Genomic DNA, 13,967 nt, shown 5'->3' on the forward strand with positions numbered 1-13,967 from the left:
CTTCTCAAGGGTTTTCTTTCCTTATGGTTATGTTGCAGAATTGGCTAGATGTGCTCTATATATGTTTTACTTGTTCTTTTGTTGATTTTGATTGCATCTCAAGTTAGAGAGAAATCCTAACCCTCAAACTATTTTCCTTCACCTTAATTATTTGTTTTCATTTTTATCCAGTACTCTATTTAAGCTACAATAACTTTAAAGTTTAAATAACTAGTTTCCATCAGCATGTAATAAGATGTTATGTTGAAGCTTTTTTTTTTGTCTTCACATTCCTTTCACTAGTAATATATGAAATACAAGTGTATAAATTGGCAGGTGAAATACTCTAGGATGCATTGTACAGAAATTAAAAATAAATATTTGGATATTATTTCTAAATTCCCACCTTGAGTATTGAGTTAGCAGCATCATTAGATGCCACTTTCTCAGATGGCTTTGGAATTGAGACAGCAATATAAGCAGGTTTTACTGTTGGACTGCTTGAAGAGTTATCTTTTTCGGTTTTGGGCTGTCCGAATGTCAAATTTGAAGCGATTCGAGGATTTGTTGGAATCTGCAATTTACTTACCCGTTTCGTATCCAAAGATGGAGCAGTTTGCATGGGCATCTGGTTCACCTGTTGAGCAGTAGCAGGAGGAGGATAAGAAGGAGGAGGAGGAGGAGGAGGAGGAGGAAGGTGTAAGTTGGCCCCTTGAGAAGAAGCTGTCATCGGCTGATCCTGAAATTTATCATAAGAATTATTTAAATCTAAAGGACTTTGATAGTTTGGGGGAATAGGATTAGTGTGGTGTATTTGAGAACTTTGGCCCCCATGTTTCCAGTAACCATCATGATCACCACTATTTACAGCAGCAGGCTGACCACCAAAACAAACAAACAAGAAGTTAATAAGTTAATTATGTTTTATCGGATGGAAGCCACACAATATTGGATATCGTATATACCAAAATTTCATCATAATAGGGACGCAACAACTAGCCTAACATCAATGCATATATCAGAATACAGAAAGGGGAAAAAAATAGCCAAAGCAGTTCAACATGTATAAATATAATTGGTTTCCCAACACTTCTTTTCCCTGAAAATAATATTCAAACCTGAAAAGAAGGCATTGCAGAAGAGCTGGACTCTTGCCTCCAATATGGTGCATATGATTGTGGTGGCTGGCTATTTGGAGTTGGATAACTACTAGTAACTTCAGGAATAGAGCATGACAAAGTAGATGAACTTGGGACAGATAAGTTCTCTGTCCCTGGTGCACAGCTGACTTCTGTTTGGTTGTAATAGTCTGCCCACTGCTTGTATTGTTGTTGATACTGCACAGAAGGGGCTGCAGTGTTGGAACTATAAGAGGCAGTGGAATCTGGTGTGTAATTTGTATAAGAATGAGAAGAATAACTTGAATAACTTCCATTGTTCCACCCTGTTGCTTGGTTTCCATAACCGCCACTGTTTTGGTAACCGCCATTTGTCTGATAATCACCAGGATTGTAATAAGTGCTTGAATAACTTGCGGATCCAGCATAAGACCCAGTATTCTGAAAGGAGGAAATAGGCTGATAAGGAGCACCTGTGTTTTGATATGCTCCTACAGGCTGTGTATATGTATGATTAGGTTGTTGCTGATAGTTGTTATAGTAGCCTGAGTATCCCGCACTGCCATAACCATATGGATTAGAAGAACTTGGGTATGATGCGTATGCATTGTAATCTTGTGGTACATTAGCTGTTCCCAAATTTGATGAATTACCAGCAACTGACGATACGTTTTGGCCTTCTTGAATGCTTCGTCCAGGTGGTTGTGGATGCTGATTATACTGGTAGGGTGGATTAGAGTAAATTCCATTTGTTGTGGAGCTATGAACAGTCCATGAAGCAGCTTCTGATCCAGCCGTAGGTGCAGTGTATGAAGATGGCTGATGTTGTGTTGCATCAATATGCCGATTCTAAAGAAGAAAGAGAGGTGGGTTATGCATCTAACCAATAATCAAGATGCCTAGCAAAAACAGGTAAAAGCGTACAGAAACTGAACCATTTCTGAATCTAAATAATTTCCAACACAGAAAATTACAGGCAAGGAAACAATGACTATTATTTATCATCTGCAACTATAATATTAGCATATATGATAGTACAGAGAGGAGATCCCCAAAGTTGGTACAAACTTTCAGTCTTTTCCTAACAGGGTCAAATTTCTCCAGAGAACACATATCAAACAATGAAAATTAAATGACAAACTGAAGCTTCCAGCAACATATGAATCAGAGTTTAGATAAAAATAAACAAACAAATAAATAAAGATAGGTGAAGCAAGGTTATGATTAATATTGGATTTTAAGCTTATGCTAAAATGAGTAACATGAAATTTGAGTATCCCTAGTAGTTTGTAACTAGAGAGAGACAAGCTTCATAGATTACCTCGAACAGATGGGACTCCGCAGCTAAGGTTTCGGTCTTACTTCCTTCGTTGGCCATCATCTCTCGAACACGCTGCTTGACAAAGCACACCACACGATTTAATTCACACAAATCCAACCAAAAATGAAAGACAAAAACCCTAATTAGTTCATAGCAAATCTTTACATCACAAACCTTGGAGTAGCTCGGGAACGGAAATCAGGGGATCAGATACGCATCGGAGGAACCGCGATAAACCAAAATTCGGAGAAGACGAAAAATAGAAGATTCAACGAAAACAAAAATCAAAGCAAATGAAAAATAAAAAAAGAAACAAACAGCAAGATACTAATTATTAACAGAGGAAGATTAATGAAAAATGTGAAAAAGTAAGAAAGGGGGGACTTTGCAATAAAATTTTAAAAGGGGTTATTGGCGAAAACGCAGGAACAGAGCACAAAAGAGGGATTTGGGAAAGAGAAAAAGGAAAATTTATGCGGGCCTTCGGGTCACAATGTAGATACTAAATAGGCGAATTGGCAATTCCCTTTGATTTCAGAAACTATAAATAAATGAGTAACTGTTTTTTCCTAAGAGATTGGATTTTCCTTAGTAACATTATTTCGGAATTTTTGCAACTGGCTACTCCCGTTTTTTCTTTACGTTACCGACTATAGTACAAAATTAACCATCATGTCATGACAGAAAAAAAACCCACGTTAAATATACACGTTAATAAAATTTTAAAAATATTAAAAATAAAAAATAAAAAATAAAAATCCAAACAAGACAACTATTTCCTATTACACTATATCCAAGTGCTAAATATTAAATGTTATGCATGATAATATATTTATATTTATTTATTTATTAGAATTTAATTATTATATAAGATATTATCATACATAAAAATTTTAAGTTTATGAGTGACCTAGGATACATGGATACGGGACACAGAAAATACGAAAATGCGAATTTTAAAATTTTATAAGACATAGAAGATTATATAAAATATAAAGTATTAAAGTATTTAAACTATTTTTTGTTTTAATAAATAATAATATATATTATTTTTAAATTCATTTCAAGAATATATATTAAGAATAAAGCTGAACACACTGACACGTGATGATATTTAGATGTGTCCAAACATATCTAGTGAAGAATTTTTTATTTTTTATTAAGATACTGGTGAAGAATTTTTTATGTCAGACGAGTGTCAATAAGTGTCGTGTTCAAAATGTGTCTCACACATACACAACAAAATCAGTAAAATGTTCATGTTTTATAGCAAATGACTAAGTTATATATTTTTCTATTAATATGAAATTATGTTTTTATAAAAATTGGTTTAGAAACGATAATATATGCAAATTAAATTCTATATAATCGATTTCCATTATGTAGAATTTATTTATTTAGAATCATGTTTTGAAAGATAAGTGACAATCATTAAATGTGAAATATGATTTAAATATAATATCTGCTTTCGTAGCTCAGTTGGTTAGAGCACCCGTTTAGTAAGCGGGAGGTCTTGAGTTCGACTCTCAACGAAAGCAAACCAACTCAAGTTGTCCAATGAGCTATAGTTGAAATTAACCAAATAGCCTTTACATAAATAGGTATTCTATGTCCAAACTATATCTTGATAAAAAATAAAAAAGACACATTTAAATACATCTAAATACCATCATATATCAACATGTCTAATTTTATTTTTAACATATATTCTTAAAATAAATTTAGATATAATATATATTATTATTTATTAAAATAAAAAATATTTTAAATATTTAATATAATTAAAATAAGATATTAAAAATAATTAAAAATTTTAATTTATATTTTAATATCAATAAAATATCAAAATATCATTACAATTTATCTAAATATATATGCATGTTCCCATGTCGTATAAAATTTTAAAATTCGCATGTCAACGTGTCCTGTATCGTGTCATGTCCCGTGTCCGTGATACATTCAAAAAAATATTTAAGAGACAACTTTCCATATTCAATGGTCATTAATTACTATGAATCAAGGGATTTTATTACATTACACGAGTGACCCCTGTTATGCAATTAATACAAGCGTCTTAGACATCAGTCAGGCATAAAGTAGATGTGGACTAATACCACAATACCTAGGCATTTGTGTGATTTTGTAAATCGCCAGCAATCTAAAGTGAAGGCCAGCAATTATCCTATTAAGGGATAGGGTAATTCATGCAACTCTACAAAGTATCCAAACAAAAAAAAAAATTCTATCTATTTTCTTTCCATTATTTTTTCTTCATCCAAACAACACACAAAGAAATCTACTCTTCCTTCCATTTTCTCTTCTCCTATTTTCTTTCCTTCCATTTTCTTTTTCTATATCCAAACAAAGTGTAAATGTGGAACAAGTTCTACTATTCCATTTGTCCACTTAATGCTTCTGCTTCATCTTCAGCATCCAGTTCTTGTTCAACTCCTTTGACCTGTAAAGCAAGCAGCATTGGAAATTTTGTTCATGGAATTCATTCCATTAATGTTGCTATGACAAATGCCAATTTGCATATGCTAGAGAACAAGCTAAAAGAAAAAAATTGATCAAACATTTGGTACAAAATAAGAGCATGATCCCTAGGATAATTAAATCCAAATTCCACAGTTTGAATGTGAAAAATAAAGAGGAAGTAATAAGTTTCGTAACTGGCACACTATAAATTTTGGCTTCTAATTCTAAGCTTACAACAAACAAAGCTGCTGCTCTTTTTCTTTTTTAAAAAAAACGTAAAAAAACTGGAAGGGCAGAACAAACTTTGTTTCTAAGCACAAGCATAGTCCCCAGAAGGAAACAATAATTAATTTCAGCACAAGAAGATATCCCAGAACTTGTTACCTCAGGTACATAATGCATCAACATATTTTCAATGCCGGATTTCAAAGTCACCGAAGAGCTTGGGCACCCACTACATGCTCCTTGCATCTTAAGTTTTACTATTCCAGTATCCCTAGATAAAAACCACAATAAATAAATTAACTTGGTACAAATATAATTCTATAGTGCCCGTAGTTGGATGCTCTTCCTAAAAGTTTCATCCATGTGCTTCAAAACCAAAATAACAAACTATTAAGAACTTACGGATCAAATCCTCGATATTCAATGTCTCCACCATCATCTTGAACAGCCGGCCGAATACGAGTCTCCAACAATTCCTTGATCATTGCAACAGTTTCGGAATCATCCTGTACAAAACACATGCATACTACCATTTAGTTTAGGCCTCTCAAATATGGTTGAGCACATACTCAAATGTACTCCAGGGTTAAAACATTTTCATACTACAAGGTACTTAGATTAGTTAGATACAAGTATAGAATATGTTAAGGAAAAATCCATCTGAACTGACAGGTGGGGGCACAAGGGAGTGAATGCCAATTTAGTGGAGAAATGGTGCCTTTACATCAAACCCAAGAAGAACAAAAAGAAAAAAAGAAAGGTACAGGAACAGAGACAGAGGTTTTCTTCCAGTTGGCACAACACAAAAAAATTACCAGAAGGGAAAAGGATGCCTGACTTAGCAAAATGTTTGATGACTACAGTGATTAACCAAACTTAGTAGCATCTCATACATGATAGCAAGGCAAAGCAAAAGTTATTATATTGCTGATATAAATCTAGCATTAGTCTTTATGCAACCAAGTGAAATAAAGGATTCAGTGACAAATACATGACAGGTATGCACTCTGGTTAGCAAAAGCCAAAGACCTCATAAACTAATCACAAAAAAGCATGTTCACATCTGCTAAAATGACAAAAATAACATGAGTGGCGCAATCATCAATACAAAAACAACATAAGCATTTGAATAAACTAGAAAAGAACAAGGATGCATAATATTTACCTCTTGAATAGCTGTATCCATGGCTGCAGCAGCTTTAGAGTCCAAAAACAACGGCTGACCAGAGGAGTAGAAATCCATAATGGCCGCAAATATCTCAGGCTTCAACAACTCCCAAGAAGAATCATCAGATTTCGTCACGGTAACAAAATCAGACCCGAAGAAAACCCTAGTAATCCCTGCAAAGCAATCGCAAACACGCATTCACCAAAATGCCAGCTACAAAATGAAATTGAACTAGAGGACAAACAAGAATACCATCAATTCCAAAGATTGATTTAGCGAGAGGCGAATTCATAGCCGAACGCGCGTTTGGGAAGTCGGCGCTTCCAACTTCCATGACCGGCTTCCCGGCATAGAACATCAGAGACGAAGGATTCGGTGTAGGCTGCGTTTGGATGAACATGTTCCTCCTTTGCCCTGTTACGACGCACAGTTTGAGTTCAAACAAACAGAGAATAACAACCGAAAAAATATCAATGCAAAAGAAGAAGAAGAAGAAGAAAAATACCTCCGAATCCCAAGAAGGGGGAAGATTTGAGTGATGGTAGTGGAGAGGCGGAGGAATAAAAGGCATTGTGGTAGTGGCGGTGAAACGACGCCGTTGTGCGCACGGGGTGGATGATGGAAACGACACTGTTCTCCGCCGCGGATTTGGGCGTTCGGAGGGGATGTCGTGCCCGTGCTGCTAATCGGAAAAAGTTTCTCATCGTTAAATTTCCTGTTTCTTCTGACGGTGAAGGTGGTGGAGCTGAGGTTATTTCTATTGTTCTTTTTGTTGTTAGGCGGTGTCACAGGCCAACCACTTAACGACACGTGGCTAATAAGGGAGAAAATATGTCACGTGCCTTGTTTAACCAATAAGGGAGAAAATATTCACAAGTACAAAAACAATTTGGTTTTTTCGTCAGTAAATTTTTCGACATATTACCTCGAACAGATGGAACTCCGTAGCTAAGGTTTCAGTCTTACTTCCTTCGTGGCCAATGGCCATCATCTCTTGAACACGCTGCTTGACAAGGCATACCACAGTCTACACGGTTTAATTCACAAAAATCCAATAAAAAATGAAAGGCCAAAACCGTAATTGCATGATTGCAAAATCCGAACCAATCAATAAATCGATAAAATTATCGATTTAATCATTTATTGATGTGACCGAAATTCAATCGATTTAATTAAATATTGAATAAAATTATTAAAAAAATCTATATATAATTTAATAAATATAAATTCAATAATTTCTAAGTTAATAAAATTCCATTATATATACACAGCCAAAATCATGGAAGATTATATCCAATCATGGCCAAATATATCCTCAACAAACTAAATTAAAAAAAAATCTCAATGCTCTTAATACAAAAATTAACATGAAACTTTAGCACACATCAAGAAGATCAAGCCTGCCACAACAGCAATAGCTGAATAGCATTCATCTAAGGTTGAGCCATGGAGAAACTTGTCAAATAGCTCAGCCTGTGACAAGAATATGTTAATTGTTAAGGAAGAAACAAAGTCATAAAATCATTCTAAACATAAAGAGAACTTTCACAAAATTATCATATGAGCCAAGTTAGTGATTAGGCAGCTGCCAAGTTTCGAAATGATATTAGTTAAGTTACAGTATTTGTATTTTTCAAAAGAAAATAACATCAGGAAATAAATAAGCAAATGGCTAAATAGAAATTACCAAAATAAATATAACATTTCTTCCACTTTCAACTTTATCACTTGAATAATGAATATATGTTCTGTCAAAGGAAAGTAGGAACAGATATCCTCAATCCTAATGATTTATCCATGTCAAATATTATGATGCTTTGTGCTTGAAGCTAACGATCTTAAACCGTATACCTGGAAAACTTTTATTACTTTCAGTTCACCTCTTCGCTTGTTCTCAAAACCTTTAAGCTCTGCGAGGTTCCATCATCATTAAAAAATCAAAAATAATTCAGAAGGAGCTCAATTATTAATAACAAAATTCCACAGTAAAACCAGCAACATAATTATTAGTTGGAGTAAAGGGACACAGAGGGCCACAGAGGAGAATGGGGACACAGAAAAAATTATTAACAAATCTACACAGCATAACTAATTAACTGTTATCAATTTATTACAGTGCTTACCGGCGGCGAAGAGGAAGGGGGAGTGACGGCGCGACACGGCGAAAACAGAGAGAGCTCAAACAGAGGAGAGGAGATGCGGTGGCGGTGGGCTATGCGGGGCTGTGGGGCTGCGTGGCTACGGCGGCTGTGTGCTACGGGGCTGGGGGCTACGCCACTAGGGTTCTTCGCATCTTTTCTTTCTTTCAGGAGAAGGGTGAGTTTTGGCGTGGAAAAAGTCTAGTGAACAGCAATTTTATTGAATTTTGGTTAATATGTAATTAGTAGAGAAATATGAGTCATTAAATAAAATTTTATGCCAATTTTATACCATTAAATTATTATTAATGACTAACAATTATAAAAATTACTGTCCCTAGTATTGTTCTTTAGCGTGTGCCTATCGAGATCAGCTGCCCTTTACTTTTTGAGAGGAAGAGTCAGAGGTTTCCTGGTTTATTATTAAATTTGGTTGCTCCCACATAAATTTTGTTATTTGGAAATTGCTTCCTGGTGCAAGAAATATTGGGCCGGCCCGTCTAATGTCAAAACATCTTTGCCCTTGTTTTTGTTATAGTTACCCGCAAGGATTATTTATTATGTCTAGTGGAGGACAAAAATATGTTATTGTGAAAAGTTGAAGACCAAAAAAAGAAAACCTGAGAAGTTTTATTAGAAAAAAATTGAAAGACAAAAAACAAGAAAATTATCATCTCATTGTCTGAAAGTGTGGCTTCTCTTATCTGAAACTTAAATCCCCATATTGAGAAAGTAATGGTATCCGATCTGAGAGTTTGATTGCGGCCAAATTGCATAAAATACTTTGACATCGGCGGTAGTTTCCATGATGGGTAACTGATGGTAAGCATTTCGTTCTGTTTGAAGGGCGTGTTTGGGTGAGCTTCTAAGAAAAGATCTTTTTTCGAGTTATCTTTTTTTAAAAGATCTTATAGAGAAGTAAAAGTAATTTTATGTTTGGATATCTCATATAAAAATGTCTTTTTATCTATCAATTATGTTTGAGTATAACAATATAAAAGTACTTTTTTGTTTATTTATTACATGAAAAACATCTTTTTTTAAGGAAAAAAGATCTTTTAAAAAAAGATGTAAATTACAGCTTCTCAAAAAAGATCTTTTTTTTTATTTTACTAGTGCTTTTACTTTTACTATTAGAAATTTGCCAAACACGTTAAAAAATAAAAAAAAGATCTTTTTCATTGAAAAAAGATCTTTTTTTAACAAAATAATGGCGCCCAAACATGCACGAATTTCTGTATGGAGTTATACATTGTTCATTAAAATAAAGCAGTATTATTTAAAGATAGGCAGAAGCACACTTATTTCATGGTTTTTGACATGGTGACACAAAGAGAGATGCGTGCGGCGGAGCTACAACTGCCGACGGCAAAAATATAAAAGGAGATGTTGTACTTGAGCAGCGATCTTCAAAAAAAGAAGAAAAGAAAAAATAAGCGCGTAGAGTGCAATGAGATTGATCTTCAGAGGGCGTGTATGGCGCAATAAGATTGGTCTTCAAAGGGCGCGTAGAGTGTACTAAAAGTGCAGATGGAACTGCTAAAACATATATAGATTGAACTTGCTGAATAGAATGCAAACATGACTGCTGAAACAGAATGCAGAGAAAACTCTCGAAAGAAAGTGCAGACAGGCCATAGTGACTATTCCATAAATGATAGTTATTTTCTGTTAGAACAGGTGTAACCAAGACTGATGTTAGATTTTTACTTGGATGGATGTAATAGAGATTGATTGATAAGCTAAATTAAAAGATTGATCATTCATCCTAGAAGAAGGTTGAAAAAGAAGTAGGGTGATTATGATAGCTTATGTATCCTTTTCAAGGGGGATACCAAGAATGCGAAATGACATTAGATCAGGAGACCTCATTTTATTAAATGGTAAATTATGACGAAATGACATCAGATCAGGAGACCTCATTTTATGACGAAATAACACCGGTCTCCACACTTCTGGAGAAGAAAAACTCACGTCCAACTGGGAGGGTCCCTACCGAATCAAGACGATCATCGAAAAAGGATCCTACAGACTCAAAACACTAGACGGGACCAAGCTCCCGAGATCCTGGAATGCCACCAACTTACGACGTTACTATACGTAGAAACATCCTTCCAAAGTAACAAGATCAAGGTCGTTTAGGACTATCTCTTTACCTTTTAACTTTTTCTTTCTTTGTTCACTTTCATTTATTGCTTAAGTTGTTTAATCGTATATTTTCTACGGGAGACTCTTTCCGACCCACATCGGGAGGTTTTAACGAGACCCAAACCACAAATGAAATTTATTTTTTCAAAAGTATTGTCCTGTCCGATAGCACGAACTAAACGCGGCTACTCCTGGAGATCGATCACTCCGAGACTAACAAAACGAATATCCAAAAAATAAAACGGTTGTTCAAGGATTGATCATCCCGAGGCCAACAAAACGGATATCCAAATGGCTACCCGAGAATCGATCACTTCGAGGCTAACAGAACGGATATCCAAATACCAAAAAAGGTGACCCGGGGATCGATCACTCGCAAAGCCAACAAAGCGGATATCCAAATAAGTTAAATAGCTACCATTAGAAACCGATCACCTCCAAGACCAATAAAACTAATATCCAAACAAGCTAAATAAACAAAGTATAGAAATCGGCACACCAAGAGGCCTAAAATAAGTAATAACGGCCCAAAAAGGACACACACAAAACAAGCATGAGCTAACGGTCTTCCAACTCGCGAAAAGTCGAACTCACCAACATCCCGCGAATCGGCGCATGATGACATCACACCCTTTGCAAGTCCCCTCGTTGCATCCCGAGAATAGAAAACTGAAAACCAAATTTGTCAACGAAAGCGGCGTTAAGGTTTAAACTAATAACTTTCCAACTCGCGAAAAGCGAAACTCACCAACATCCCGCCAATTGGTACAGGATGACGTCACGTCCTTTCCAAACCCCTCACAGTCTTCCGAACTATAGAGAACTGGACTCCCCAACAATTCAATATTGAGACCAAGCAAGCATGCTCTCATGATCCAGGGACAACTGTTCCAGACCTAATTTCCAAGTCCTTCTTCGGAATGGTCACCAAATCAAACAATCCCAAGATTGGGTCATCCTCACAGCCCAAAGACGGATCAATAACTTCCAGTATCTTGAACTAACATTCGAATTCAAATACCTCCCTTATTTTAGCCTAGTAAGATAAGATGATAATCGTCTAAACTGGTTCTACAATTTCTAACTAACATTTGAATTCAAATATCTCTTTTATCTTAGCCAGATAAGATGAGATAACTACCACCAGCTATATAAAGAATAGCCAGAGACCTCCTCAGATACTCACTCATTTCACACACTTTATACCTCTTAAATCTATTCTGACTTGGGCGTCAAAGTGTCTTTATAGGTACCATCCTCCGCCGCTCCAAAAAGACGATCCGACAACTGCCTCGATTCGTAAGTTTTCGATTCATCTCACAATCCATACCAGAGACTTCTAGTACAGAAATAAACAGCAACGTACTTATGAATTATTAACAAAGGAAGATCAATGAAAAATGTGAAAAGTAAGAGAAAAAAAGGGGTTGGTTTTGAGAAGGGTAGGGTAAGTTACATGTAGAGTTAGTTTGTAATATATATTTAAAAAGTATATATACCGTGAAGAAAGTGAGTATTGAATCTATAACTTTTTTTCTTGTAAAAGTTTAATTAAACCAATTATTTAAATTATTAATATAGTACGTTTATTATTTAAAGACTAATGTTGTAAGAATTTGGAGTTAGAAAAAAAATGACAAGACATTTATTTTTATTTGTGTTATTTTACTTTTATTAAAAACTTGATGATCAATGCTATTTTTAATTTTATATTGAATTGTTTTAAATTTTTATTGTTTTAAATTTTAATTTGAACTTAATTTTTTTTATTTTATTAATACGTATGAAATATGAAATTATTGAACTTTTTATTTAGTTGAAAATTTTAATTTTTTTTGCGAATAATTTCGGATAAGATATGGTTAAGAATTTTAAGATGTGTGTAGAGTTAGAATTAAAAATTCTCAACCTACTGATAGGAACCTACTAATAGGATAAAGTTAAGTTTTAAAAAAAAATTTAATCCGCGAATAAAATTGAGATAGAATTCAGATTCTATCCCATTTATTGCCAACCCTAATTGAAAAAGAAAAAAATATAATTCTGACAATTTGGTTTAAAACAATTATACATATAAAAAATCAATTATTATATCAGTTTTTTTTTCAACGAAAGAACTTGATTGATGTGTAAAGTAATAAATAAATGGGCCACATTTGAACAATATAAAAAAATGATATTCACCAATCATATATAAAAAAGTAAAAAACATACTTCAAAAGAGATAAAAACTATAAAGTGTAAGCATAAGTATATATAAAATAAATAATTTTTAATATACATATGGTTAAAATTAAAATGGAGATGCTACACATCCATATAACTATGTAATTAAGTTGGCCCAACACAAAAAAAAACTCTAATACTATTAAATAAAACGTGAAATATATGTGTCTAACACACACAAAATCGCTCTTGTCCAGCGCTTCTTCTCCCCTACGCTTCTTCTTCTCCTACCGCGCTTCTTCTTATTCTTCTTCTTCTTCTTCTTCTTCTTCTTCTTCTTCTCACGCTTGTTTACGCACGGAGCGTATTCTTCTTCTTTGTCTTCTTCTTTGCGTTCCTCCTTCTCCTTCTCCTCCTTTTTTGCGTTCCTTCTTCTTCACATGTTTTCTCCTTGTCGTCATTCTTTTGTTGTTGTTGCTACTGTATTTTTTGTCTTTTCCTCCTTCTCTCTCTGGTGAAGAAGCAGTAGAAGGTGAAGAAGAAGAGTTTTGAATAGTGCAGAATGAACCTAACACAGTACTCATGGTGAACCGAACACAATACAATTGTATAGTATTGAGTGAATGAAACATAATCCATTATATAAAATCAAATTCAAGCAGCTTTCGCGTTCCTTTTTCTTCATGTGTTTTCTCCTTATCGTCATTCTTTTGTTGTTGTTGCTGCTGTATTTTTTGGTCTTTTCCTCCTTCTCTCTCTGGTGAAGAAGCAGTAGAAGGTGAGGAAGAAGAATTTTGAATAATGCAGAATAAACCGAACACAGTACTCATGGTGAACCGAACATAATACAATTGTATAGTACTGAGTGAACGAAACATAATCCATTATATAAAATCAAATTCAAACAGCTTTCTGCAGAATGAACCAAACACAGTACTCACGGTGAACCGAACACAGTACTCATGGTGAACCGAACATAATACAATTGTATAGTACTGAGTGAACGAAACATGATCCATTATATAAAATTAAATTCAAATAACTCTGCCTACAATTTACATATTATCAATTCAATTCAATTCAATTAAGTACACTTCCGTCCATTTAATTCAATTCAAATTAGCATTTGCATTACATTCAATTCGATTCAAAATTGAATAATCCAAACTTTATCAGTTTGATTCATTTCAGAAGAAGAATCCAAATCGCTCTCCTGATTTGAAGTT

The 13,967-nt window shown here is 34.4% G+C and overlaps 2 protein-coding genes, 1 long non-coding RNA gene and 1 other non-coding gene across 6 annotated transcripts in view; 1 reads left to right on the plus strand and 3 right to left on the minus strand.

Annotated features, from left to right (window-relative positions):
- LOC107467658 (SAC3 family protein A) overlaps window positions 1-2,942 on the minus strand; it is a 7,243-nt gene extending 4,301 nt beyond the window's left edge. Inside the window, exons 1-4 of one of the 2 annotated variants that reach the window (XM_016086805.3) lie at window positions 2,593-2,942; window positions 2,419-2,490; window positions 1,098-1,946; window positions 386-856 (exon numbers count right to left, since the gene is read on the minus strand). In XM_016086805.3, the coding sequence (XP_015942291.1) occupies window positions 386-856; window positions 1,098-1,946; window positions 2,419-2,478 (1,380 nt within the window). In that variant the 5' untranslated portion in view covers window positions 2,479-2,490; window positions 2,593-2,942. Of the gene's footprint in view, window positions 1-385; window positions 857-1,097; window positions 1,947-2,418; window positions 2,494-2,592 lie in introns of those variants that run through there. The other variant, XM_016086808.3, reaches the window with a different exon arrangement.
- Window positions 2,943-3,882: 940 nt separating this feature from the next.
- Window positions 3,883-3,956, plus strand: TRNAT-AGU (transfer RNA threonine (anticodon AGU)). The gene has a single exon. It is a non-coding gene; the product is annotated as a tRNA-Thr (tRNA).
- A 432-nt stretch (window positions 3,957-4,388) lies between these two features.
- On the minus strand, window positions 4,389-7,305 carry LOC107467697 (nifU-like protein 4, mitochondrial). 2 transcript variants are annotated; one of them, XM_016086861.3, is made up of 7 exons: window positions 7,215-7,305; window positions 6,795-7,103; window positions 6,542-6,703; window positions 6,287-6,462; window positions 5,524-5,627; window positions 5,281-5,392; window positions 4,389-4,876 (listed from the first exon to the last, which is right to left on the minus strand). In XM_016086861.3, the coding sequence occupies exons 2-7, from the start codon at window positions 6,991-6,993 to the stop codon at window positions 4,808-4,810; spliced, it is 822 nt and encodes a 273-aa protein (XP_015942347.1). In that variant the 5' UTR covers window positions 6,994-7,103; window positions 7,215-7,305; the 3' UTR covers window positions 4,389-4,807. The 2 variants fall into 2 exon arrangements, with proteins under 2 accessions (XP_015942347.1, XP_015942345.1); XM_016086859.3 differs by having other exon boundaries at window positions 6,795-7,131; window positions 7,215-7,272.
- A 261-nt stretch (window positions 7,306-7,566) lies between these two features.
- On the minus strand, window positions 7,567-8,610 carry LOC127741660 (uncharacterized). Its single transcript, XR_008002798.1, has 3 exons — window positions 8,413-8,610; window positions 8,141-8,199; window positions 7,567-7,762 (listed from the first exon to the last, which is right to left on the minus strand). It is a non-coding gene; the product is annotated as an uncharacterized LOC127741660 (long non-coding RNA).
- Window positions 8,611-13,967: the final 5,357 nt, after the last annotated feature.

Source organism: Arachis duranensis, chromosome 9 (genome assembly GCF_000817695.3).
Source record: "Arachis duranensis cultivar V14167 chromosome 9, aradu.V14167.gnm2.J7QH, whole genome shotgun sequence".
NCBI classification, from domain to species: domain Eukaryota; kingdom Viridiplantae; phylum Streptophyta; class Magnoliopsida; order Fabales; family Fabaceae; genus Arachis; species Arachis duranensis.

What these genes read in the sequence shown, in the direction of transcription:
- LOC107467697 (XM_016086861.3), bottom strand. Translation starts at nt 6,993, where the DNA reads ATGAGAAACTTTTTCCGATTAGCAGCACGGGCACGACATCCCCTCCGA. An exon ending in TGGATACAGCTATTCAAGAG is followed by an intron (nt 5,628 to 6,286) that starts GTAAATATTATG and finishes TGTTTTGTACAG; the next exon opens with GATGATTCCGAAACTGTTGC. An exon ending in TGATGCATTATGTACCTGAG is followed by an intron (nt 4,877 to 5,280) that starts GTAACAAGTTCT and finishes CTTGCTTTACAG; the next exon opens with GTCAAAGGAGTTGAACAAGA.